The sequence below is a fragment of the Sus scrofa genome, chromosome 1 (assembly GCF_000003025.6).
Source record: "Sus scrofa isolate TJ Tabasco breed Duroc chromosome 1, Sscrofa11.1, whole genome shotgun sequence".
Classification (NCBI taxonomy): Eukaryota; Metazoa; Chordata; class Mammalia; order Artiodactyla; family Suidae; genus Sus; species Sus scrofa.
In genome coordinates, this window is record NC_010443.5 from 13,333,901 (window position 1) to 13,361,178 (window position 27,278).

At 41.0% G+C, this 27,278-nt stretch overlaps 1 protein-coding gene across 3 annotated transcripts in view; it reads left to right on the forward strand.

The window, feature by feature from the left end:
* Positions 6,353 to 27,278, forward strand: part of RGS17 (regulator of G protein signaling 17) — a 101,806-nt gene continuing 80,880 nt past the window's right edge. The window contains exon 1 of one of the 3 annotated variants that reach the window (XM_003353179.4): positions 6,353 to 6,582. Coding sequence is in view for 2 of the 3 variants with exons in the window: in XM_021086647.1 (XP_020942306.1) it covers positions 7,159 to 7,346 (188 nt within the window). In the remaining variant the exon portion in view is untranslated. Of the gene's footprint in view, positions 6,583 to 7,095; positions 7,347 to 27,278 lie in introns of those variants that run through there. The other 2 variants (XM_021086647.1, XM_021086637.1) reach the window with 2 other exon arrangements.

Sequence of the window (27,278 nt, forward strand, 5' to 3'; positions counted from 1 at the left end):
CCTATACATATCCTACAATTCTCACTGAACCAAAGCACCCTCTTGATACCATATCATGATTTTCAACCCAAATGCCTTTCTGCACATCTCAGCATATACTAATGGCCCCCAGTCTTGGCTGGTCACCTGAAAAGCCACCGTCACCCATAAGCAGTGAGCATGATCTTTCTGGACTCCATGCTACTCACTACCTCATTTCTTTTGCTCTGAGTCATCTACGCAGTCTTCACTGAACCCTGCGCGATGCCTTGACATACTTGCATAGGAAAGTGCTTCACACTAAGTGGTGGTCAACCATTTAACAAGGAACTTCCTATTTAAATATGTTCTACTCTCCATCTCTCCTTTGCATTCTTATTGCAAATCCGCAAACCATTCAAAACCAGTCCCATGCCATACAAAGCAAGTTCTCCATGTGCATGTCCATGGGCTACTTTGAGCCTCTGTCATTTCTATGCTGTGCAATTAGGAGTTCTAATTATATAACACACTATTTCCTTTTTCATCATTCTCTGCTCTACCTCCCAGAAAGAAAAGATCAAAGGACATTATATCAAGTGTCCTCATTCATTTCTTCTGGTAACCTCATGTATATAAAGCCTATCTCGCTTGGACTGTAAATTCTCAAAGAGTGGTATAATATTTTCTACTGTATGTCTATTCCCACAATGCCAGCACAGATGCTTTCTAAGAGCTCTTTAAGGGAATGGCTGAATGAATGAATGAATAGATGGCAGAAACTTGAATAGGCAATCATTCGGTATTAGGTAAATTCTATTAATATTCAAATATGAAGACAGGTGAAACGGTAAAGGATTTTCAGATATTATTTTAGCAGATTCACACAGTAAAACTAGTTCACAGAAAATCAAGAAACCATGAAGATTTTGTGAAACATTTTGCAAAGTAAGTGTGGATTTTCTGATCTGCAACCTTAAGTATATTTCAATATCAAACTCAAAAATTAGTCATCTGGACCTCTCTAGATACTCGACATCTTTAGCAAACTATGTCACTTTCCATATGCATATATACAAAGATCTGTGTTGACTTTATGTATCTCTGAACTTGCTCTGCCATAAACCAAAACATAGTAAAATGGTGAGAAACCACTAGGAGATCAAACCACTGCCTCTTTCCTCTCTTCCTTCCGTCAAGCTCTGGAAGTGGATCTGACAAAACAGAAGCCTAGACCACAGTGCAGTAACCATCATCTAGGAATCTTTAAAAATCTCAGAACAATAACGACATTGACCATGAAGTTCTGGAACTTTTCTCCATCCCCAAGGAATCTGACTCTAACAGTTGATCACCATCACGCTCTCTGAGATAAACATTTCACTATGTGTCCGTGGAGGAGCAGAGGCCTGCGTCCAACATTACATGAGAGATCTGTTGAACCAAACAGAGTCCATCTACTGACAACCTCTATAAAGTACTTAGGGTGACTCAGAAACACCCCTATATTGTCAAGCCATTGTGGGAATCTATGAGGCACAAAATTGGGCCTAACTGCTAAAACTCACATGAAGGTGTTTCTATCTGCTTCCATGGACTCATTCAATTATCCTGAAATATAAATTCACTAATACTATTCTGAAAGAATAATATTGAGCCTTTTGAGTTAAATGATGGTCCATTAAACAATTAAGGGGTCATTAGTAACCAATATTTTACAAAAAATAAACCATACACAAAATGTATAAATCTATATCTCATTTTATATATTTGGGAGGCTGACTGCTTTTTCTTTCTTTCCTATCTCTCTCTCTCTCTTTTTTTTTTTTTTTTTTTTTGTATTCTCTAGGGCTGCATTCACGGCATATGGAGGTTCCCAGGCTAGGGGTCTAATCCGAGCTGCAGCTGCCGACCTACACCATAGCCACAGCAACGGTGGATGCTTAACCCACTGAGCAAGGCCAGGGATCAAACCCCCAACCTCATGTTTCCTAGTCAGATTCATTGACCACTGAGCCACGACAGGAACTCCATTTCTTTCTTTTCTTTTATCTCCTAAAAATATTGATGAAGAAGTAAGGTGTTTGATTTTTGGTGGTTTTTTTTTTTTTTTTTTTTTTTTTTTTGTCTTCCTTGATTCTGTCTGAAGTCTTTTATTTGACTTTATCACCTTATTTATTTATTTTGCTTTTTAGGGCCACACCTGCAGCATATGGAAGTTCCCAGGCTAGGGGTCAAATCGGAGCTAAAGCTGCCACCCTATACCACAGCCACAGCAATGTGGGATCCAAGCCACATCTGCGACTTACACCACAGCTCAGGGCAACACTGGATCCTTAACCCACTGAGTGAGGCCAGGGATTGAACCTGTATCCTCATGGATGCTAGTTGGGTTCATAACCTACTAAGTCATAGCACGAACATCACTTTATTTTTCTATTGAAGTATAGTTGATGTACAATGTTGAGTTAGTTTCAGGTGTACAGCAAAGTGACTCAGTTTTAAACTAAGTTCCCTGAGAAGAATTTCTCTCTGAAGTTTTATTGAAACTAGTTGAAGAAATAAGATGAGCCCCATTTACTAAAAACAAAGTGTGTTTAAGCAGTCAGATTTTAACTCTCCTTCCACAAGCCGCTCTGAAGTTTGTCTACATGGAGCCGCCAGGGTATCCTAGATTCAAGAGTACTTGGTTTTCCTTCAACTTTTCAGAGGCAAAGTAGTTGTTTTTAAATAAATGTGCATGTGGGAAGAGAGAATGAATTGTAAAGATGCTACATAATTTCCTCCTGAAATAACCTGTGAAGGATATTAAACTGACTGAAGTAGATTCCAGGTCTCCTGATGATGATAAATACCTCGAATTATGAGTAAATATTGTGACGCTCTGTCCTTTTCCAGTATCTCTTGTTGACAAATATCTCGTCTTCAAATCTCTTGTCTGCCTTACTATAAAGGCTTATACAAAATCTGCTGCTGCGTTTAGATTCTCTCTACTTGAAAAACACATTCATGACGTCATGGAAAGGACCCTGATCAGACGCGATTTGTCATATTTAGCACCCAGCTGTTTAATGCTGATAAGTCCAAGGAGCTCTGCAATTCTGTATAAAGAGAAGAAGCATCGCCATGGTCAAAACGAACTGATTCCGTTTCTGAAGTCATTTGTAACCATTTTATAGAACATTTACATTTTTTGCAAGAAACTTGAAGACCTAATGCCAGGCATATAGTAGGCATTAACAAAGTTTAATGAATTGAATTATTGACCTAGCCATCATTTGATATCCCTGGCACTGCAGCTGTTTCCAAAGACTCAGATATTTACACGGAGGTTGCAAGTGATCAAACTACAAAATGAAGGTCGTCAATGAGGTGGCCGTTCCCACCCATCTGTCGACCACTCAGAACATGGCAACATGTCCAGTTCCTAGAGCACTTTCATTGAAGATTCTGGCTAACACATAAAGGATCACACAACAAACTATAACCGTGAAAAGGAGTCACCAAGACGTGACATTTAAATCCAGCAAGTAAGTGTTTAGCAGCATAGCCAACTTGTGACAGGTGCAAACAATTGTCCAAACAGCCATTATTACAATTTAGGGAAGTACACAGAATTAAGAATCTCTTTCTTATCAAGTATATTTGTTTTGAAGTTGGTTCTAGGAAGACCACTCTGGCCTCTAGTCTAAACGCGTGTCATTCCATGGAGCCGTCTTTGCCAGGGTGGGCAGAGGAAATAATGCGATCTATCTGTGCACTTCCGGGAACCGACAGATCCCGACAGGCAGCAGTGCGGATCCAAGAAGAAGTGTCAGGAAAACTAAAGAATCCTTTTTCTAAGTGTGTAATTTATTCATTCAGTCATGCATTCATTCACTAAATACTTACTGAGTATGTACTATGTGACAAATCTTGTTCTGGGCATTAGAGATAAAACAATGAAAAATGTAGGAAAAGCTCTTGAAAGACTGTTCTAGGAGGGGATAGGGAGATAACACACAAGTAAACAAATGCAAGCTGATTCAGATAGTGAAAAAGGTTTGGAAGAAAATAAAGCAAAGGGACCCCAACAGAGAACTCTGAGGAAGATTACGCCAGATCGTTGGCTAGATAAAGCTACCTGAGAGGGTGATATCTGAGCAGAGTCCTGTAGGATATTAAGGAGCTTAATTTCTAAAGGTCTGAGAGGCAGAGGAATCCAGGCAAAAAGAACAGCAAGTAGCATAAGTTAGACTTATTTGAGAAAGTTAAAGAAAGAGGCCGGTGTGTCTATAGCACATATAACTATGGTCTTTGGGAGAATGGTATATGAGAATGAGGCTGGGACAAGATTAAATAGAAATTTCTATGTTGTGTAAGGATTAGCATTTGTATTTAAAGTGCAATGAAATCTCATGGAGGGTTTACAGCAGAAGCATGACCCAATCTGGTTAGGTTTTTAAAAGATCACTCAGCTATTGTTTGGTGGATGTATTGACAGAGGCTTGGACTAAGATTATAGCACTGGGAAGGGAGAAAAGTAGAGGAATTGGGGATCAGTTTTGGAGACAACATAACTTGCTAATTACTTGGATGTAATTTGGACAAAACGAGGATGACTTCTACATTTTTGGCTGGAGTCATCAGGTGGAGACAATTAGAAGAGAAGTAGGTTTGGAGGAGGCGGCTATTTGGAGTTCTGCTTCTGACAGGCCTGTTAAACATAATAGTATCTACCTTGCAGCGAAAATAAGAAATATATGTTAAACATTTAGATCGGTGCCTAGCACATAGTAATTGTTCAATAAATACTGTTATACTTATCTTCAAGTGGAAATGTAAAACTAGTCGAGGATGTAGAAGAGCCAAGAGCGTGTATATATGAATGTATGACTGGGTCACTTTGCTGTATGGCAGAAATTGAAGGAACATTGTAACTCAACTGAACTTTAATTAGAAATTAAAAAAAAAAAACAGGAAAAAAAAAAAAAAAAGCCCTGTAAGAGGATCAGGTGGAGATATAAATCCAGGAGTTATATAGAATTCAGGGTTGCTCGAACTATTTTTGGTTAAGGACTTTTTATTTTCAATGCATCCTGCGTGGACCCATACTTTTGTAAAATCCAACAGAAATGGACTGCTTTACAAATAAAATAAAACATACAAAGCCGAATTAACCAATGCCAAGGTTTGCATGCCAAGGCAATGCCACATTGCCATAAAAGTTCCCAAATCTTACTCTCAGCTGCTACATGTATCTCTCGTTAACGACCAGCAAGGAACACGGCAGACCGGCACCAGTCCGGGGAGAACACTTTGAAGAACACTAGTACTCGAGGTCGGAGGTAACCCTGGAGCAAGACCACCGTTCAGGCCGGTAGACGTCGGGGGTGGGGGAGGGGAGGGTGTCCAGGAGGATGCTCAGCAAAAGAGCCTGAAATAATGATGACGCTCTTTGAATGTGTGAGTGCACAAGCAGTGGGGAACCATCTATATTTGCAAGTAATCAGTTTCAAATAGGTATAAGAAAAAAAGCCTCATCATTCCTGCCAGGAACGCGCTCCTCTTCCCACAGATGTCACATCTGAAGAGAAAGACACCCGCTTCCCTAATTCACCCTCACAAACACTTCAATCTAATCATCGGAGATGCAATCTAGCGCTCAGGATGCATTAAGTCTCCAGCGCTCCTTCACTCTCGAGCTGGGCTCGGTTTGGGAACAGAAGGATTATCAGCCCTGGTCGCCACAGAGCTGTCCCTGGAGAATGCCCCAGGCCTCCAGGATCAACACCTCTGTGAAGGATCCACGACGCTTGCCCTGTCATCAGCTTCTCTCACTCAAAACTCTGGCTCCAGGGGTCTTGACCTCTGAGACAGAACATATGCCCCAGGCCAGAGAGCATCTGAGATAACGCTTAGGGAAAAGGGTCGGTTTCTGGCTGAGGACTTCAATAAAGTAAAGAACCTTTGATAAAAATCGAGTCCTTTGCTAAGCCACACTCGCTTAACTTCACACCTCTTTGAACCCGCCCCCCCACCCGCGCCGAGACTGCATCCTCTAGGACCCCGCTGCTGCAGCTGTTTTATTCCTTAAAGACAGATTTCTGGTTTCAATCGTTCTCCTAAAGCGCAGGATAAAATAACGCGGGCTGGGGGTGACCGTGAAGTTGCAGGAGACTGGGCACGAGAGCCTCTCATACGGGGAGGCTCCCAGGTCTCCAAAGCGCCCGCGAAGCCGCGACCCCCGGCGCCCGAGCGCGAGCCCCCGCCGAGCCCCTGCGCGCCGTGGGCGCCGAGCCGAGGCGGGCGCGCGGGGGGCGGGCGGCCGGGGAGGGGCGGGGCCGTGACTCACTCGGTCGCGCGCCCGAGGCAGAAGCGGCACCTCCGGCCGAGCGGGGCGAGGGGCTGCGCCCGCCCTCGGGGCGCATGCGCGCTACCGAGCGGCTCCTGCTCCCTCCCCGCCCACCTTTCCATCCTTCCCCCCTCCCCCTCCCCTCCGTCCTCGCTTCTGTCGCTCTCTCCTCGCCCGCTGGGTGCTGAAGTTGGGCGGATGGCAGCAAACCGGCTCTGCTAGAGGACCGAGCAGCCCAGCCTCGCGCCCCCGGACGCATTGGTGCGCTGCCCACACCTCCAGGCGACTGGGTAAGATGTTGCCTCTGAAACCGAGCCGCGCTAAGTAAATGACATCAAAATGTCTGCTTTGCACCGGTGGTTGAATTTTTTTAGAGGTGGGGGAGTGCGGAGGTGAAGGAAAGAGGGGGCGGAGAGTACAACTGCCTGTGCTCTGAAGAGGGTGGCGGCCGGCTTGGGGGTCTCCGCTCAGCCCGCAGCACCGCGGGAGGAAGCGGGGGCCGAGCTGCAGGTTTGGGAAGTTGAATCCCGCGTTGTAGCCTCGGCGCGGTCCGCTTGTCGCCCTCCGGCTGCTGCGGACCCGCTGGGCAAGTGTCCTGCCCGCCCAGGGAAGGATCCTGCCCACAGTCGGGTCCTCAGCGGAGAGCTGGACGCCTCGGCGATTCGACAGGGAGGGCCAAGGGCGGCGGGAGACCCCGCGGGGCGCGAGGTCCTGCCGATTTGGGTGGCTGTTTGTTAGAAAACCGAATGTGAAATTAACAGTGTCCAGTCGACCGATCACCTCGGGGTGTTTTTTTTTTTTTTTTTTTTTCCTTTACCTTTGGGGAAATGCAGGTGAGGGAGGTGTGAGCCAAAGGGGGTGCAGAAATGCCTACCTTGAGCATCGGTAATACATCTGAGGTGTGTGTATTTAGGGGGTGGGGGCCTCTTTTGTTCTTTCCGCTCCTTTGGTCGATGGAGAGGGAGTTCTCGTGTGCTCGGCTTCGGGTAGATTTCACAGCCTTCGAGGGGGCGAGGAGGTGGAACGCCCACCAATCCCCCAGCCACTGCCCAAGGTGGGTGTATCCGAGACTCTCTTTCTGTAGGTGATGATGATTCTTTGTATAATCGCTAGAATTACGGTTTCATAGCTGCTTACTCGCCAGCCTTCCTCCTCCTCTCCCTCTTCATGTGCTGCGGCAGAGGCTGGGTGCAGACACTCGGCCGTTTCCTTTACTCCCTACCTCCCTGTCTCTGTGAAAAATGTCGGAGGACTTGAGGATGGCGGAGAGATAGGGCTGGCCTCTTCATCCTTAGAGAAGCCAAGGATGGGGAGGTGGTCCTCGCAGGCGGGAGGCTGCTGGCAGGGTGTCCCGGGCAGCCCAGTGCCGGCCTCGGGAATCGCTGGGCTTCAGAAGGCAGAGCAAGGGTCGCCTGTCCAAAAAGATGCCCGCGGTGTGGGGACCCGCCCTACTCCCTCCGCCTCCACCCGGGACACCCACTCACCTGGGACAATCTCAGTCGCTCTGGCGAGACTGACCCCGGCGCCTGGCATAGTGGATTTCCTAACCTCTCTGACCCTTGATAAAGGTTTCCTTCTTTAAAACAGTCACTCGAAGGTTTGTCTAGAGAACTTTGCAATCTTCCCGCAGTTGTTTCTTCTTCTTTTTTAAAATTGTTTTACAGCCGGCCTATTTCCTCCATGTGATGGCTATCGCAGGTAATAGAGAGAAATCTTGTAGTTGGATTCCCGCAAGCATTTCTGAGACTGAATGTCATCTGCATTTCCGGCGTTCATACATTCTGGTTTTCCGGGTGATGAACCCTCTGAAAATCATTTAATTGGAGAAACGAGAAGCAATTTGTATTCTTGTAATGGAAAATAATGTTTTTCTCCTGGTTTCATAGCTGCTTGGCATTATGTGTATTAAATACTTTTTTCAAAACTGTGAAACACTTTGGGTAAATTGTATTTGTTTCTAAAGTCCTTGGTGGTAACAATAGCAGGTCTCTATGAAATATACGTTTTGCACTAATATCTAATGGAAAGGTGATTTATACTCATTCATCAAATGAATGAGCAGTTTGACCTCTTCCACTTAAGTGACTGTTATCAAGCTGTTTCTTCTGTTAGCATGAACTAAAACAGTAATTAGCACACTCACAGGAGAGTAGATTTATTCACTGTTTTTACATTCTTAAAAACTGTATTTAGAGAAAACATACACTTTTTAGAGATGAGAAAACAAGTATTTGTTTTTACAAAAGGATTAGATGGTATCGTTGGTTAAATAAGATAAATCTCCATGGCAATGATACCTGATCTCAGAGCCATGGACAACTCATCCTTCCTCCTGAATTTGTGGTCTGAAAGATAAAGAGAACCTCCTACTTTACAGAGGTGTCTGCTCTTCCAAATGCTGCCCTTTTTGCTCTGGTTCCTCAACTGCTCCTTGGTGTTTAGTCTCTGTGGAAAAGAATTAACTAGGAGAGTTATCCGCTATTCCTGTTCAATTTTAAGTCATACAGCTTCTTCTTCACAAATAGATTCTCTCTCAGCTTTTAGGAAATTTTCCTACAGGGTCCTGACTTATTGGAACTCATAATGTTAGCGTCTAAGTCATTATCATTCCTCTGGCCTTGTTATACTTTTTGATGATGGTGGTGATGAAGATGGTGATGATGAAGACATGCCTGAACCTGTCTTACCATGAGGGCAAGGGGCTTTGAAAAAAGGGACAAATGTGTGTATCCTCATCCGTTTGACCTTATAACAGCCAAATCTAAAAACTAAATCGATAAAAATTTCGGTTGGCTCATAGACTAAAAAGTAAGAAAGCATTTACCTGCTAATTTACAGTTGTAGAGATAGTGGCCTTCCTTAGAAATCTATTTGCTGAAAGGCATGGGTTTTTCTGGAAAAGTGAAAGGTGGGAATGGACAAGGAGAAATGGAGCCAAGAGGAATGGAACCCATCCAACTGCGTTTCTGCTGAGAATCCTTTTCTTGATAGTCCAGCTCTGCTTAGTTAATAATGAAAATATTGCACCACCCAGAAAGGCAAATGCAAGGACCACTGTATACCCAGTGGTTGAGAATAACTATGTGAGGTTAAAAACCATTTTATTTCATCTGATTACTACAGGTCGAGTATAAGCACGGAGTCATTATAGAGACTTAGAATTGTGACATATTCAGGGAGTATCCTGGATCCTCAAAAATATTTTAAGTTTTTATGGTAAGCTTAAAGAAATAAAACAGTTCTGGAGTTCCAGTGTGGCTCAGCAGGTTAAGGATCCTGCGTTGTCACTGCAGTGGCCTGAGTCGATGCCGCGGCTCGGGTTTGATCCCTGGCCCCGGGAACTTCCACAAGCCATGGGCGTGGCCTCCAAAATAGATAAATATAAAAAAAGAAACAAAAGGTCCTTAGAGGTAGGTAGCCTGGACTTTCAGTGTTTGATCAATAGATACTCTGACCCTCCTTATCTCTTCCCATCTCCACTTATCCTTCAGAGACTGCCTTAATTTCTAAAGAAATTCATTTATGCCATTAATCCTGCTGTTTTGCTAATACCTAGCACAACTATCTGGCAAAAGGTAGGTGTTAAATCAGAATTTTTTTCAACGAACACATTTTGCAGCATTGACATGGTTCCAAAAGACTTCCAAGATTTTTATATTATTTTTAGAAGAGCGCTAATGCTTATTACCAGATACACTAGTTGGAGAATCCAGAGATCAGGTCCTGCATCTTTGGAGGAAGGCATTTTTAGATTGTCACTTTGTGGCGTTCCCATTGTGGCTCAGCCGTAATGAACCTGACTAGTATCCATGAGGACGTGGGTTCATTCCCTGGCCCTGCTCAGTGGGTTAAAGACCCCGCGTTGCTGTGGCTGTGGTATAGACTGGCACCTGCAGCTCTGAATCAGCACCTAGCCTGGGAACTTCCGTGTGTTGCCAGTGAGCCCTAAAAAACAAAATAATAATAATAATAATAGTAATGACTATTTTGTTAATATGCATGTCTTTGCTATAACATTTATATTGTTGATTTGTTTCCAAAGTATGGATTACCCGTGGACAGGCATGGGCATGATGAACACAGCTTTGGACAAAGCTGACCTTAGTTTTTGTCCTGGCTCCTCCGTCTGAAACCTGTGCCCCCTTGGTCAAGTTATTTACCTGCTCTGAGCCTCAGTTTCCAAAGATATAACAACAGGGATAAAGACTTACTTCCTAAGATGTTTATAAGTATAAATACAGTGCAGTGTATATAAAGTGCTGAACATATGCCTAACATGTACGGAGTACTTACAGTTCTCCCAGTGCCTAAAGGACTGCTGTTGAACATATGGAGCAGTTTACAGCCAGTTTATTTCCTATGAGTAGATGGGCCATTTTCAAGAATTACAATCAGACTGTAGAACTTCATACCTGTGTTTTTAAATAATTGGCATTACTTCGTTGGTGTTTTCCAAGAAATTGAAATTGGTATTTTTAATTTCATGGTTGCAAAGTAATTCATCTATGGGTCTCTTAATTTATTTATCTCTTCTTTTCTTTTTGAATGTTTATGTTATTTTCAGTATTTTACTGTTTTAAGTGATATATATATATCCTTATGCTTAGGTTTTATCTACATATACATGGCATTGTTTTCCTTTAGGTTCAATGCTTAGAACATCTAGTTCTCCTCAACATAAGAGCATCTTTTAAAAAAAAATCTTTGCAGGTACAACATTATAAATCAACTAGACTTAAAAAAAAAAAAAAACCCTGCTAACTTTATGGGTGAAAATGATATTTTTCAACATTATATTTCTTTGATTACGTCATGCTAACTTTTTGACATGCTTATAAGCACTTTTTTTTTTTTTTGTCTTGAGAATTGCTTGTTCAAGCCTTTTGCCCATTTTTCATCGTATTCTAAATGGTGTTATTATTTACTTGAGAGCTAAGGTTAATTTTCAAACACTAGGCAAAGGCAAACAAAGAAAGGAAACGCTGAGTGACAAAGAAGCCATGTGGCAAAGACTCCAGAGACGATTGTGGTTGAAATGGACTCCAGCTCAAATGGAGTGGAGCAAACATCACCAAAGGCTGGAGATGGATCAGCCACAGGGTTAGGGCTGCTGTGGTGTCCATAACATACTGTTACCTGCCACTATGCTTAGACCTTGCAGAGTGCACAGTTTCTTTAACTGGTCGAGGTCTGTCATTTTCCTTTTGGGTACTATGCACACACCCTCACACCTTACTAGCAAGAAACATATACATGACATGACAAGTTCTCAGGTTTTCATCGATTGTTTCTGCCAGTAGCCGATGGTACAGAACTTTTTGAGTTTTCCTGAGACAAATGAGATTGAAAGGAAGTATGGCAGTAGATGGAGGTCCTACAGAGCATTGATTGAAGTTTCTCATCAGAATGAAATCAGTTAAGTTGAATTATAAAGCCATGTCATATCCTGTCTTCTCTCAAATTTTAAACCAGGTGAAATTTAAATATTTCAAAGTTGAGACTCTAATCTAGTAAGCACCTTAATGAGTTCTGTATCTGCAGTGTTTCACATGATTCAGTGCATTTTTAAATTCTGTGACTTTTGATAAAATTTAAGTCAGTGCAGTTTTAAATTCTATGATTTTTGATAAATTTCATTTCAAAAACTTAAATATTTATCTTGGACAGTCTAGAAAGTCTTTAGAGATTAAACTCCCTAGAAAGTATAAAATTTTATAATTATTGCTGGTTGCAGTTTATCAAATATAGTAGAGCCTCAGTAATTCAGAATCAGTGAACCTAGCATTTATAATGAACAGGAGGCCCATATAGGAAGAGCAGCAAACTCTGGTGGAACATAAAATCTCATTTCAAATAGAACTAGATTTAAGTTCTTGCTCTGCTATTTACCAGATATGCAGACTTTTGCATTAAATTATATAAATGCCTTATACTTGAAATCCTAGCATGGGTAATAAACATCTAAAATCTCTGGATTTCTTAAACTTTATGTTTGAGATTTTTTAAAAAAAATCTCTGTGTCAATAAATGTAATTTTATTATAGACAATGAATGTGGTTCACAAAGCAAATATTTACTTCCTTAGATTAGGTCACAGGCTTTTCACAGTCCTTCTGATTGGCTATTGAAATACAAAGGTTATAATTCAAGAGCCATGGCATTACAATAAAACAGAAACAACCCAAGGGAAATTATGACATAAATGAAATGAGCAGGTAAGTGTTTATTTCATTTCTTTAATTATCTCGGGTCTTCCCAATGGCATAGTGAATTAAATCCAGTGAAAACTCTTTTGTGAAAGTTGACAGTACTGTCTGTATTTCTAGTATCAATATTCGGTAAGGGCTTGGTTTTTTGGCGTATTATTGACAGACCGCATAATCTGTAGATTTGAGGAGTCCATTTTGGTTCTAGGAAAACTATCCCATGTCTCCACCCTCATTCCCTCAACTACTTTTTTTCAAGCTTCAGTTAATCCAAATCAACAAATATTTAAGTCTGCTATAAGAAAAGTGGCAATCTGTGTGATTTAATTTAGAGGATGCGAAAGAGCATGTGGAAAATTGCCCTTGAAAGAAAAGAGGCCTTAAAAGCAGAGAATGCAATTTGGAGGGAGTCTAAATTTTGGATTCAGATAACCAGACATTTAGCCTTCAGCTTATTGAGCCTTTGTACCATTATTTGTAAGTTGAAGACCGATTGATTGTATATATCTTAAAAATGTTGAAGAATTATGTGGAATTTTCATAAAAATGCTTCATGTATTCACAGTCACTGTGCAACTGTTGCATACTGCACTAGAGTTAAATAATTAAAAAACCCAAGACACATCACGTAGATGGTAAGAACTTGAAGGAATTTTAATTTCTTCCAGTGTTTGTCCTAACAAATACTATGGGCCCTTAGTAATGTTGAAATTTGCTCTCCATGTGTTTGCTGTATTTTACTTTCCGGACCAGCTTGTTCAGCCAGCCTGTTGAGTGAACTTCAACTTGTTCCTTCATAAACATTCTTGAGCACCTACTATGTGTCAGGCTCTGTGATAGGATCTTGGATGCAAAAATTAAACACGGCTCCTTTCCACAGTTCACATGGGAGCTTCTTTGACGTAGTATTATTTTGCTTTCATCGGATGAGCACTGGTCATTCTGAGTTTACAAGTCATAACTATCTATGGCATATGCAAGTAATGAGCAAGGGTCTCCGTAGGGTTTAGGAATTTTAGGCTAATTGACCTCAAAGTGTAGGAATCTCTGCTCCCAAAGAAAGCTGCTAAGCAGAGGCTCAGCTGAGGGGAAGGGAGAGCAGGAAGAGGTGGCTGGTGGGTGGTTTAACAATGGCCACCAAGTCCAAACAACAGAAGACTTGAGGCTTAGCCCTCTTTGTGAATCCAGTTCTCCCAATTAAACAAATTGTCCACATACCTGTGTACTGTGCCTGTTTCCCCCTCACTGAAAGGCTACCCTGGGTGCTCATTATAGCATAATTTAAGGTATGTGAAAATTGGGAGAGGGATGAGCAAAGGGAGACCAAGAAAAAGGACTGACACCCCCCCCCTTTAGGATCCACATTTCCCATATTGTAAGAAAATTAAAATATGTTTGCCCAACATGATTGAACTTCTTTCACTGATAACAGAGTTTTTGTAGTGCAGCCAGTTGACCGGAAATTCAGAATACTCTTTTCCTATGTAACAAAAAAACCCCCCACAATTTGATTGTGAAGAAAATCATCTTCAACACCTATTTGCTGAAATCATAAGTGACCTTTAAATCCAGCAACTAGATTTATCCCGATCTAGAATGATTTGATATCCTGTATAAAATCAGGGTAAAGACGTGAGTCCTTCTTAGCAAAATGTTCTGCACACACAGTTGATTTGCCTATATAAGGTAGTGAAAGCCATTGGCATTATGAATGAATTAACTTGAAAGTCAGCTAACCCCTCGTATCAGCCACCAAATTTAACTTGCTTATCATTAAACCTTTAATTGGGCTGTTAATAAGTAACCATATGTGCTAATTTCAGGTTTGAACTTACTTCTTTCTCAGTTTATTTCACTCAGCACTACCATATAGCATTTTTCCGGTGACCTATGAGTTTAGTGTGGGCAAGACTCACTAGATAAGAGCAAAGGAGAAATGAATATCTTTTATGAGGGCACTAAGGTATAGCCATGCTATAAAGCAATACGGTAATCTGTATGGTTTACAGACTGTTATGACTAACTGAATGCTCCATTTTGGATTGGAGTATTAAAATATTCTAATGCAAATTGGAGTACTAAATACTCCTGTGTGAATTGGAGTATTAAATTTTTCCCTGCCTACTGTTTGCCAAGAGCTTAACATTTGACTTTCCTTTTTTTTCTAACAGTATATTACCAGGAGTATTGGCATAGATATCATTTCTACATAGGTAAATCGAAGAGCAATTCTTTTTTGTATAGTGAACACTTTATAGAAAATTAGCTGTTGGAGCACCCTCCTGGCTCAGCAGGTTAAGGATCCAGAATTGTCACTGCTGTGACTTGGGTCATTGCTGTGGTGCAGGTTCAATTCCTGGCCTGGAAACCTGTGCTTGCCACAGGCACGGCCAAAATAAATAGAGGTTGATGTTATTTTATATGATTTTTATAACAGTCAACACAAGTTTTTGCCTGAAATTTAAAACATACCAAAAAAATCAAATGTTAAACCTGTCAGGGAAAAAAACAAAACCAAAAACCCTGCTATTTCATTCCCTTCTTCGAGTCAAGAATAAACTGACCTGCTTGTTCCATCTCCGCTTGTTTATGAGTAAGTGATGTTGGCAATTTTGATTCAGGCTATTAGAGCCATTGTTTTTTTCATCTGCTTGTATCCAGTAATCTGAATTTTTACCACTGGAGAAATAGTTCAGACTGAATTCCCTTCAGTTACTCCAGTGTTCAGTGACCCACTTATATGTATGTAGATGATGGATTTCGTTGAAGGATGGATGTGTGTATAATGTTCAGTGCCGGAAACCAAGAGGTATAGAGAAATTCTTGTACACCGGAATTGTCTCCAAAATTTGATATTTTGAAAAGACGATGTTGTGTGTCCGCGTCAGAGCAGATAGGGGCTTTCCCTTTTTGTTTGCGGGTTAAGAGCAGGAAATAATGACCTCATGCCTGTGTAATCAGAGCCAAGCGCTGGGGAGAGGAAGATCCATACTTTAGAACACAAAGGGAGGTATCCAGGAGGTAAGGAGAGTCAAGCAAAAAGCAGGAAGACTGGGCTCAGAAAATGAGATTATTAGCTAAGAACTTCTTACATCTTAAGGTATCATATCATCCAGTGCATCATTATATAACCCTACTGTATTAAGTAACCACTTCCAGGTTCGTAAATTCACGGGACCTAATCTTAAGAAGGTATTTTTTTTTTTCCTATTAATTCTGTAATTTCATTGACTGAACATCCGAGTAATACAAGTGGTGTTTCAGGAGGTAGAATTCCGTTAAATAAATGTAATTCCAGGAGGGGAAAAACACAGAGCACTTTTCTTGACCTGACATAGGTTATGTTGAGTAGTTGACAATTCAATCACATTGATAAGCAACTCTACTCCAGATTTTCTTTTTACATTTAACTCCTCCAAAGTCCATCTTATAGAAAGTTTATTTTTGTGATATAAAGAGATCTTTACATTTTACCTTAAAACGCCAGCAATGAGTAAATGCACATGCGAAGCTTTGTTTTATTGAGCAGTTGGCCGTATAATGATTTAATGTCTAAACTATTTATTAAGACTTTGGGGGAGTGACAAGTGTTCTTGGAGGAGATTATTTTTTAAGGGAATGGGGATTTATGACTTAGTAGGAATGCTGAAAGTAGTTCCTTAGTAAAGCGGCTGATTGCAACTAAAATCACTCTTGGCACTGAGTGTGCTGGCCTCTGACCACTGGCCCCAGGAGAGTCCCCATCTGTTAGACCTCAGGGAAAAGAAGGGATTGAGAGTAGAGCTCACAATCTAAAAAAATCAAATTATGAGCAGACAGAAATGATGGAACGAGAGAGTCGTCTTGGTGCACCTGTAAAGATGGCCTGGTTGGGTCTGATGTTCCAAGTGTTTGCATTAGATTTCCCACTTTGCCTTATCCTTTTCACCTTTTTTTGTTTCCTGTCTCCTTATTCACCATTATTGCAACGAACGGGAGCCTTACTCTTTCATTGGAAATGATAAAACTTAAATAAACTATATAGCCAAAGCTTAAGGAAACTCGTGTCGAGTTGAAGAAAGAAAAATATGTATATACATTGCTATTACTGTTGTATTCTGGGAGAAAAATAAAATGCTGTTGAGGACCTTCAGATTAATTTTAGATGGCCAGACCAGGACCTGGCAAAACTTTTTTTTTTTAAGAGGTTGTAACATTTTCTCAATGTATCGAAAGACGGAAATTTGACAGACAAAGAATGACCTTCCAGACTCAAAGACAATGTAAGGAAAAAAAGGCACAGGACTAGGAAAAGTCAAAAAATACTTTTTGGTATAGTTTTCCAGAAATATAGAGTACATGCAGGAAATGGCAGGACAAAGCCAGGAAGGAGACAAAAATCAAAGCGAAAAGCTAACCTAGTCCTTGAGAGGCCCAGAGTGCCCTGGGCACCGTGTGAGGCTGTGCATGTCAGGTCTGGGTCAGGAGGAAGGACGCAGGAACAGGGTTTCATCTGTCCATGGGGCGGGGGGGGGCCTGAGCCCTGATCTGGGAAGTGGCCCAAGGCCAACCTCAGGCGGTGGGAAGATGATGTCATGAAAATATATTCCATCCAAAGCTTCCAGGGCTTGGTCACCAGTGAAACTTAGAAGATGTGAAAAGACCCTTAAAGCCGACACAGGGGATTCGAGCCTGCGTGTCTGGGTAGTACAGATGCTATCAGGACCTGAGGAGACCAAACCAATGATGAGGTTCGGGAGGAAATAAGCCGAGTTCAGCTTGAGAAAGGGTTGGCCACATCCCTCAGAGTTTTGGTAGCTGTTTCGCAGGCGGCTGATTAAAAACCCCGTTGCTTCAGTGGGGAGCAACAGGTCTGAGTGTCTGGAATGAAGTTGATGACACTTTTGTCCTATTCTGCAATTTTTAAACTGCAACTGGGATGCTGTTTTGAATTTCTGTCCTTCTGGACACCATGGTTAGAGGTTTGCAATACAGAGGGTGCAATGAACAAAACTCAGTCATTCATGCAAGAAGTGACTGGAGGAATTTATACTTTCTTATTCTGGAGTAGAGTGGTTCCCCTGGAGAATATGTGTGTGTCTCCATTTGGAGAAGAGCCATGTGAAATGATTAGACTCGTTTTAAATTACCCCAGTGATATAACAGGAATAATAAAACCACATGGCAGAGTTGTAGGGAGATAATGTGGGCAGTGCCCTGGCACAGATTTGGCATTTAGGATACCTTCGCTCCTCCTGTTACTCTTAAAAATAGCATTAGAACCAGCGGGCACATATCATTGAGGTAGATTTTGCCATCCTATTGGAAGTAACTTTTAAGAGTCCTAGCCAGCTTGGTAGATGGGCTGCCTTGAAAGGTCGTAGGTTTACTGTCAAATACTCGGTGGACAAATAGTTGGCAAAACTGTTATGGAAGAGAGTTAAGGGTTAGGAGGGCAAAAGAACTGCCAGGCCTCATTCTGACTCTGAGGAATTTCCAGGGAATTTGGAATGCAAACTCAAGAGAGAGACTAGGGCTAGAAATAAATCTTGAAAATCTTTTACTTAGAGGTGACAGAAGTGATTGCCAAAGGAAAATGTGTAAGGAGCAGTGAGAGCTTAGAATAAAATGCTGGAGTATGTCTACACTGAATGGGCCTGCGGGAAAAGAAGGAACTAAAATACGTGCATACGTATATGCATTCCTGCATAAGATGGTCTGGCTGGGGAAAAGAAGTGTTAAAAAGAGAACGTAGACACTGCGGTACAAACCAAGGATGTGGCGTTGTTTTTAACCAATTCTGATCATAATATATAGTAATCCTCCAAAAAGATTGGAAAAGGGAGACAGGTTTAAGAGGGAAGAGTGGCCGCGTTATGTCCTCTGGCAGCCAGGGCAACATGTTTCCTTTTGCCATGAGGAAGTTGTGATTGTCTCGAAAGCACTTGTGATTAATGATTTATACACCATCTATTTTCAAAAGGTTTGAGGCAGCTTAAAGAAAAGCACTTTCACAGAGAGCAATGAAAATTAAACAAAATAAAGATAAGAAGCCTCAAAGAGAAGTAAATGGGGGGAGGGGGTGAACGTGTCACACAACCTGAGCGGGATTATCATCCTAACAGGAGCACTGCGTTTCAGCTCTAGAGCTCCAGCAGCCAAAACAAACGTGTTTCCAGGACAGGTTATCTATAACTCATTGGGTAATGAAAGAAAACAGTTTTTTAGAAGTTGTACCCGCCCCCCCAACCCCCTGCCCCTGGTACTAAGTTCTGTGAATTGTAAAATCTATGGATTCTTAGATAAGGAACAGTGACATATTAGACAATGGGATCAACAATTGTTCTGCTGAATCAGGTGCAGGCTTGCCTTGAATTGCTGTTTCTTTTTTAAGCCCTTGAAGGTCAAGTACATCGTATTAAGATGAAGTCTATAAAAGTCAGAAAGGCAGTGATAATTTTAGATAAGCCAAGCATCTGAATACTCTTGTGTCTGAAAAGGCAGCATATAAGGTGGCATTAGAGAGGAAGACATCCTAGACAGGAGATAGGTGGTGCCTGGAACATGGGGGAGAAAAAGGGCATGAAGTGCATTGCAACCCCAGGCCCTTTGCACCTGCTGCTCTTTCTCCCCAAACAACTCTCCTCCTGATCTTTCTCATCCATCACCCACACTTCAGTTCAAATGTCACCTCTTCAAGGTACCTTTTCTGTACTCTCTGATTAATGTTGGTCCTTCTTTATTCATTCCTTCACCTGGCACTCTTTAATCATAACCTGCTTTGTTTAATTTATAGCATTTACTGCTCTGCTAAGTCATTATCAGTCTCCCCTTCTGACCAGAGAGAATGAAAATCAGTACCAGGGACAATTCCAGGAGTAGGGTAGGTGAACAGTACATTGAAGGAATGAATGTTTTGGGCTTGGGGAAGAGCTCAGCTCAGTATTGATGTGATAGCTAAAGGACGGCGGTGCTGGGAATGGATTAAATTCCTCCTTAAAGTGCTAGCTGAGAAGAGGATGATGATTATGCTAATGCCAGATTTTGTACTGGGGAAATTTAAGAACATGGGGGTGTGGAAGAAAAGCACAGATTCTCTGCACATTTTCCTTTCCATCCACAAGGAGCAGGGATACGATGATGAATGGTAAGCTCATGAATATTCATCCACTGATCAGAGCTCTAAGGGGAGGAGTTTAAGTGGGAGAAGTACAAAGGGCCCTACATTGTGGTGCAGTCCCTTTTCTTTCTCCTTTTGGATAAGGTCAACATTAGGTCCTTAAATTTTAAAAAGTATCTTTCATTCATTCATTTAAGGTGAGACCCGATGCTTGGAAGAAATTTTGATTACTTCAGCCCCCTTTGCTTCCAAGCTGTGGGGTACAAGTGTAGCATTTTAGAGGTAGTGGAATCTCCCTAAGGTTTTATGGACAAGCAAGACATTTGCAAATCATGGAGCACAGTAAGCTCAGAAGGTGCTTTGAAACTGAGTCCACAAAAATAATGGTTTATTTTTTTCCACCTCTTCTCCTCATTGCTAATATTTTAACTCAATGCCAGAAAAAAAGATGTTGTGGGATAAATATTACAAATTGTTTTTTCTCCTAACGGCTTTACTAGAAGCATCCAAAATGACAAAAAGTATTTTCAGCTTAGAAGAAGAGAGAATAAAAGAATACACAATCTGGTTTTCCTTGTTTCCTTAATGAGGCATATTGATCATAATATTAACTATATTATTTAGTTGATGACCAGATGTTTGGCTGTCAAAACAAACAATAAAGAGTTTCCTGCTTATAGTTTGTCACCCTTGTTCCACAGGGGGATGTCGACCAAGTAAGTGTCACGATTGTGTAACGAGCAAAAGTAAATTACCATAGTTTTGATCAGGTAAGAATGCACGTTTCAGAAATGAAAGTGTTAAGAGTCACAGGTGCATTGGGAAAGCAGTCTTTTGAATGCAATATAAAATAAAGTAGATTTCCATATATGTTCATTCTCTTATTTGAAGGCAGAATAGTAACTGTCATTCAAAATTAGACAGATAATCATGAAATTGAAGTTCAGATAAAACAAAAGGAAGAAATCCGTGTTTAAAGGCAGCCCTTTCAAACCCCACAAAGCAGAAATCAAATTCACCTTCTGTGATGTTTTGTGGATGGTTGTTCCTAATGTCCCACTGCATTTGACTTCTATAGAAATCATCCAGGAATGAAGAATAAGTGAATTTGGAAAAAATAGTTGTAAAGTAAAAGGGATTGATGCTGGATGAGAGGCAGAATTTTTGCATCTAGCTCATCCAGTGAAGTTTCTCTCTCTCTCTCTGTTTTTTTTTTTTTTTTTTTTTTTTTTTTTTTTTTTTTTTGTCTTTTTGCCTTTTCTAGGGCCGCTTCCGTGGCATATGGAGGTTCCCAGGCTAGGGGTTGAATCCGAGCTGTAGCCACCGGTCTACACCACAGCCAGAGCAACGCGGGATCCAAGCCGAGTCTGCGACCTACACCACAGCTCAAGGCAACACCAGATCCTTAACCCACTGAGCAAGGCCAGGGATCAAACCCGCAACCTCATGGTTCCTAGTCGGATTCGTTAACCACTGCGCCACGACAGGAAATCCCAAGTTTCTCTTTTAACAAATATTTATTGAGCATCTACTGTGTGCCAGGCTCTGTTCTGGGAGGTTCAGATTTATTAGAGAACAAAACGACAAAAATGCTTTCCTCCATATGCAAATAGAAATGGATATTTGGAATGGATGGGCCTTGGGGTCCTGCTGTCCAGCACAGGGAACTGCGTATGATTGGGCCATCTTGCTCTGCAACAGAAATTGAAGAAATGTTGTAAGTCAACTATACTTTAATAGAAAGAAAGAAAGAAAGAATGCCTTCCTCCATGAGGTATATATGTTTGACCTTTTATTATTTTTATTGACTCATAGAGGGAATCCTTTGTAAAGCATTCAGGGTCCTTTGTACAGCTGGGTTATCAAATATATATATATATAATATATTTTAATAATATAGTATATGTATGTAATATATGTAACTTTTTTTTTCATTTATTCCTCCCTTAGTTGCAAATAAATGAGGCTAAGTGAGGGAGTACCATAGGCACAGTGGCTTTATCAGACTTGAAATATAATGGGAATTTTCTACATTTAATTCTTTAAGAAACTATGACATCAGTCTATTTCAAATCAACATATTTTACTGTTCCAAATACATTAATTGCAGGTCAGAAGATCCTGGAATGAGAGGTCAGAGAAAGGAGAGTCCACTCTCCAGCCTTCTCTCATTCAAAAATAGCTGACAGCATCCCTAGTTCTGGGCACCAGGGGGAGAAGTGTGCTCATTTTCTTGGGCTTGAAATCTGACTTCCCTCCAGGAATTTCCCAGGAATGAACTGCCTCTTTTATCTCCATCCCTTAGCTCTTTCTTTCATGTGCCTGCCAAAATTGCTTCCTAGTGTTCTGGGCTCCAAGGTATATTTCAGAGAATTTCAAGCATAATTAACTGATGTAGAAGAATTCTAACAAACATCAGAAAATTGAGATCACATTTAATAGAGGTAGAAAACCAAAAGGAATAGGTTCCTGAACTGCATATCTAGGCAGTAAGATTAGGATTGAAGTTTTACTGTCTAAGCTCTTGGAAAAATTATATGTGGAAGCTGTATATTATGCAGAGCGAGAATGCGAGTGAAATGAATAAAAATGAATAAAGCTGTGAAAGAGAAGAGGCAGAGGCAGCTTAAAATTATGAGTAAGGATGTGGTACTTTTTTTTTGACAGTTTTTTAGCAGATTGCCTTGTAACTGACAGTTACTCAAGAGTTTTCAGTTATAGGAGAAACTGTATTTCCTGAAAGAACTCAGGTGGAAAACTCTGACCTCCCTTTTAACCTATGATTTGTTTTAGTTCATAATGATATGTACAGAAATCACAGGATGGCTTTGTTTTCAAGGATGGCATTCAAGCCAGAAATGACGAATTATCAAGAGCTGTTAGGGATTTGATAGTTACCAAGGGGAAATGAAGGAAAGAAATCTGAATGTAGGAGTTCCTGCTGTGGCACAGTGGGTTAAGGATCCAGCATCCCTGCAGCTGTAGCATAGGTCACAGCTGCGGCTCAGACTTGATTCAGTCCCTGACCCAAGAACTTCCATATGCTGCAGGTATGGCCAAAGAAAGAAAGAAAGAAAGAAAGATCTGAATGTATTCCAGGAAAATAAGTAACTTTAGCTAATGCTCTGGTTGGCATTTTATTTGTTTTGCGATGATGGACTTTACATAATTACAAGTATTCCACGTCCACTTGCAGTGATTTAAGGGTGAACAGAGCAAGTGATATTTTTACAGCTAAGACTTTTAGGTAATAACTTCTTAAAGTTATGTGTTTTTTGAATGGAATTAAAATTTAATGATCATAGTGCCTGATATGACAGAAAACATGGTATAGACTTAAAGAAATTTATTTGTACTAGTAATTGTTTTATGTGAGCAATTTGTGCATTAAATTATAGAATTCAGTTTTAAATTAACAGTAAAGGACTTCATGTGTTAAACTTGTTTTTCGACACTTTAAATTTAACTGTAATATTAGGTATTTGAAGAAAACTTGGCACCAGTGGCTATGAATATATTGCTAAAATGTGTGTTGGATCTTAGGTGGGATTTAGAAGAACTGGGTTCTAGCTATAGGTGTAAAGCTACTCAGCGAACTCGTGAATCCTAGCATGAAAAAGATGTGTGAAAAGTCATGTAAGGTCACTGTCAATATCATCAGGCTAGTCACCTGGGATTGCTGATCAGCAGTGGATCCAGATGCTTTACAAAGTCGTGAATGCTCTCTCCAGCCCCGAAAGGGAGATTTCAAGATGCAGTCTCTGTCTTGTTTGAGAATAAACCTCTTCATCCCTCTTTCCCTTGGCTGTCTTTCCTGCTTGCAAAGACCAATATACATACCTAACCTCCAGCTAATGGTTTCTATTCTGCCATGTCTGTGACTTTGCTCCTACATTTTTCTGCCTGAAATACTGTCCATGTTCCCCTTCATTTTTCTAAACCTGAGGATCTTAGAAGGTCTGAGCTCAACTCCTAAGACCATAAATCCTTGTCTGGCCACCTCAGGGTAGCCTCTCTGCTGAAACTGCCTGCCTCAGAATGATGACACTTGCATTCTTGTCTTCTCCACAAGAAACCTTTCCCTTCCCATATTCTTATCAAAGGGTGGCACTGACACAGTCATCCACACTGCAACACAGTCAGCCTTGACTCAGGCCCCTCACTCACACCCTGCTTATATCTAATCAACCCCTAACCCAGGCTCCGTCTGCCTCTTGGGTACCACTTTCCTCTGCCCCATCTCTCCATTTCTGCTCTTCTTATTCACTGCCAGCATCTTGCCTGGACTATTGCAAACAGCCTCCTGGCTAACATTCTCGCTTCGCTCCACCTGTCCTCCATGCTGGGGTCAGCCAGACCAAAATTGTCAGTCCCCGTACTGCCTTATACTTAGGAAGTTCCAGGGTCTCCACATCATCTGTGGATACATCCAAATACTTTGCAAGGCTCTCTCCCTGAGTCTTCCCCACCTGTCTGTCCCCCATTGCTCTTCCTTCTCAGGCACCTAACACCCCAGTCACATTGAATGAATGAATAACTCTATCTTTAAAAGATAGATCATGCTATTCTAAGTCTCCTTGTCTTTGCTCATGTTATTGCCTCTGGGATGACATGTTTTACCTGCCTTTACCTACTTGGAAAAATCTCCCCTGACATACTGCTTTCAATAGAATTGTTTCTGGCTACTCCTGACATAATTCTGTGCTTACTATTCTATGAACTGGGTACATACTTTTATGATCTCCCAGCCAAGGTACAAGCTAATTGAAAGTAGAGATTGATTTTTTTCAAGGGTACGGTAGCTTTTTAAAAAATGCCCAGCACAAATACTAGATATCCAATAAATATTTATGTATTAGCTGGAAGCTTACCTGTCAACACTCTTTGAAATAAGTCATGCTTTATAACACAATAACAAGGTCGACCAAGAATAACGTCTGTTTACCAGGTAGCCCAAGATTAAATTGGACTGATGAAGCAAACGTATTTGGGATGCCTGGGACAGATTCATTGAAACTGACCTGATCAAATTCCACGAGGATACTCTACCTACGGTTATTATATTGCTCTGAGTAAAGCCCCAAATCCTCACACTGGCCTTCTACCCTCCCCCTTGCTACTTTGCCCCCAGACATACAGCCTCTTACTCTTCATGCCCTGGGCCAGAACCTTCCCAACCCCAACCCTTTGTTCCTCCTGCCTGGCTGTCTTCCCACAGATACGTCATGGATATCTTGCCCCAACTATCCATGTGGCTGACTGCCTTCTCTCCTTTGTCTGTCTTTCAGGGACGCTTTCCCTTGACCACTGTTTAAAATTGCAAGCTCCTCCTCTTTTTCACCCTGCTTTCTCTGGATAGTACTCAGAAGTTCTGTGTAATTTTTATGTCTTTATTCACTGCTGTCGCCCAGGTACCAAAACAAAGCCTAGCTCAGAGTAGCCATTCAATAAATATTTGTTGAAAAAAATCAATGAATCCATTTGACATGTGCAACAGTTCTTCCTATATATCCAACAAATACATTTCTCTTTGAATAAACTTTATGTCCCTGATCCAGTTGCAGAGGCCTGGGAGTTAGTTAATGTCTGACCTTAGTCAAACATGGTTTGGATTAAGAGACATCTATCTTAGGTTTCACTCCTGGCTCTGTCACTTTCTAATTATGTGACCTTGAGCAAGTCGTTCCATTTTCCTGGTCTAGTTTTTCTTATTTGTAAAGCAGGGATAATAATACCTAATGAATTACTAGGAATATGACAAACCCTTTAATAACTTTAAATGTCTGGAAGCATGTTAGTTGGTCACTATTTTTATTTATTATCTGTGTGAGGAACTGAAGAGGCAACACGGCATAAGGAAGAGTCTGAACATGAGTCGAAACAGATATGGATTTGAGTCCTGTCTGTAGCACTTATTAGCTATATGGCTTTGAGAAACTTAATTTGCCCGCTTCTCTATAAATAAGGGAGATATTTTATCTCAGACTTGATTGAAAGACCCAGTGAAGAACATAGGATACCATGTTTCAACCATTCTAAGACGCATCTTATTTGCACAAGGTAATCATTTCCGAAATCGCTGTGGACTTCACATCTGATGTCTTTGGTTCAGTGATAGGTGGTGTGTGCTTCAGAACCTTATAGAACTTTTCAGGTCGCTCTGACAATTTTAAGACATTTTCCTCCTTTCATCCATGTGGGAAAAATGACTCTCAATGAATAATGATAAAATGGTAGATTTTTCCTTCAAATATTTAACGACCATTATTTTTCAGGTTATCTTTTTTTAAATGTTACTGGCATATAGTTGACTTACTTACAATGTTGTATTAGTTTCCAGTGGATACAAAGTTAATTGGTTTTCTATATATTAAATATTTTTATATCTTTTTATATGTTTTATTTTGTATATATTTTTAGATATATTTTATATATATTTAATATTTTATATATATATATATATATATCCATTCTTTTTTCCCATACTGGTGATTCTAGAATACTGAGTAGGTTTCTCTATGCTATACAGTAGGTTCTTGTTCATTATCTATATCAGATATAGTAGTGTGTATATTGATTGCAGGTGGCCTTTAAAATGTGTTTTTTTTCCTGATTTTACCCAAAAGAAAAGAAATGATGCATTTCCCTAAAGCATTAACCACAAAGTAATTTTCTCCGTTTCTTTCCTCGTGATAAGCGGAGGGCCCTTAGGTTTTCTGAGGCCCTCTCCCTGTGTCCTCACCTCAAGTTTGGTCCACACTTCCTCTTCCCTTTGGTTTGGTCATGGAGGACAAGAATAGAAGAATATCCTGGCAACCAGCAGCCACACTTGAACATAATATAGTTGCTAGGTGAAGAGGGTAGTGGCTGCACTGGAGGAGCACACGTGGTTCTGTCACCCCAGAGGAGCCAGTGGGCTGTGGCAGAAACCCACAGGTCGAAGCAGCTCTCTCCACCCCGCCGTGTGCAGAAGGGCATGGAAATAGAACTCTTTGATGATGCCCTCCATCAATGGCAGGCATATTTTATCCTACTGGAAATAAAGTATAAACACAAAGGGAATAAAAAGGTCCTACTAAAGAGGTCACTGTGAAGATGCATGCTATTTCAGCCCATTCTTCCTTACACACGCTTCTGTTAAGGGAAATGACGGACCCAGTGTTCAAGTCTAGCAGTGGGTCATCATTCCATGTTATGTCCTTCTGTATATCTCGTGGCTGATGTAGTGTCCTGATTTTCAGTGAAAACTGGAGAAGAATGACTGAAGAATGCTCTGTGGGTTATTACAGGAAATTCTGTGCCCATTAGCCATATTCTTTTTTCACTGAACTATAAAAATTCTGAGATGGATGTAGTCAGCTTCCATTATGACTTTCAATCGAGGAAGCTCATTGCACAATTCATTTTATTCATTCAGCAATTATGGTTGGGATGCTACCCAGTACCAGCCACTGAGTATCAGGGCCGTGACTCAAATTAAGTATTTTAAGATAGAACACATAAAACAAGACCCATACAGGATGAAAACTAGAATGCCTAATATTTGCATTGTATTTTTCCTTTATGTGAGGAGGGCACCAAAATATTTTTGGGCTCTGCCCTTATTAGCATTTGAAAGAAAGTTAGTATTCAGGAAAATGAACATATGGGAATCCGTCCCTGGAAGCCAGCCCTCGGGTGG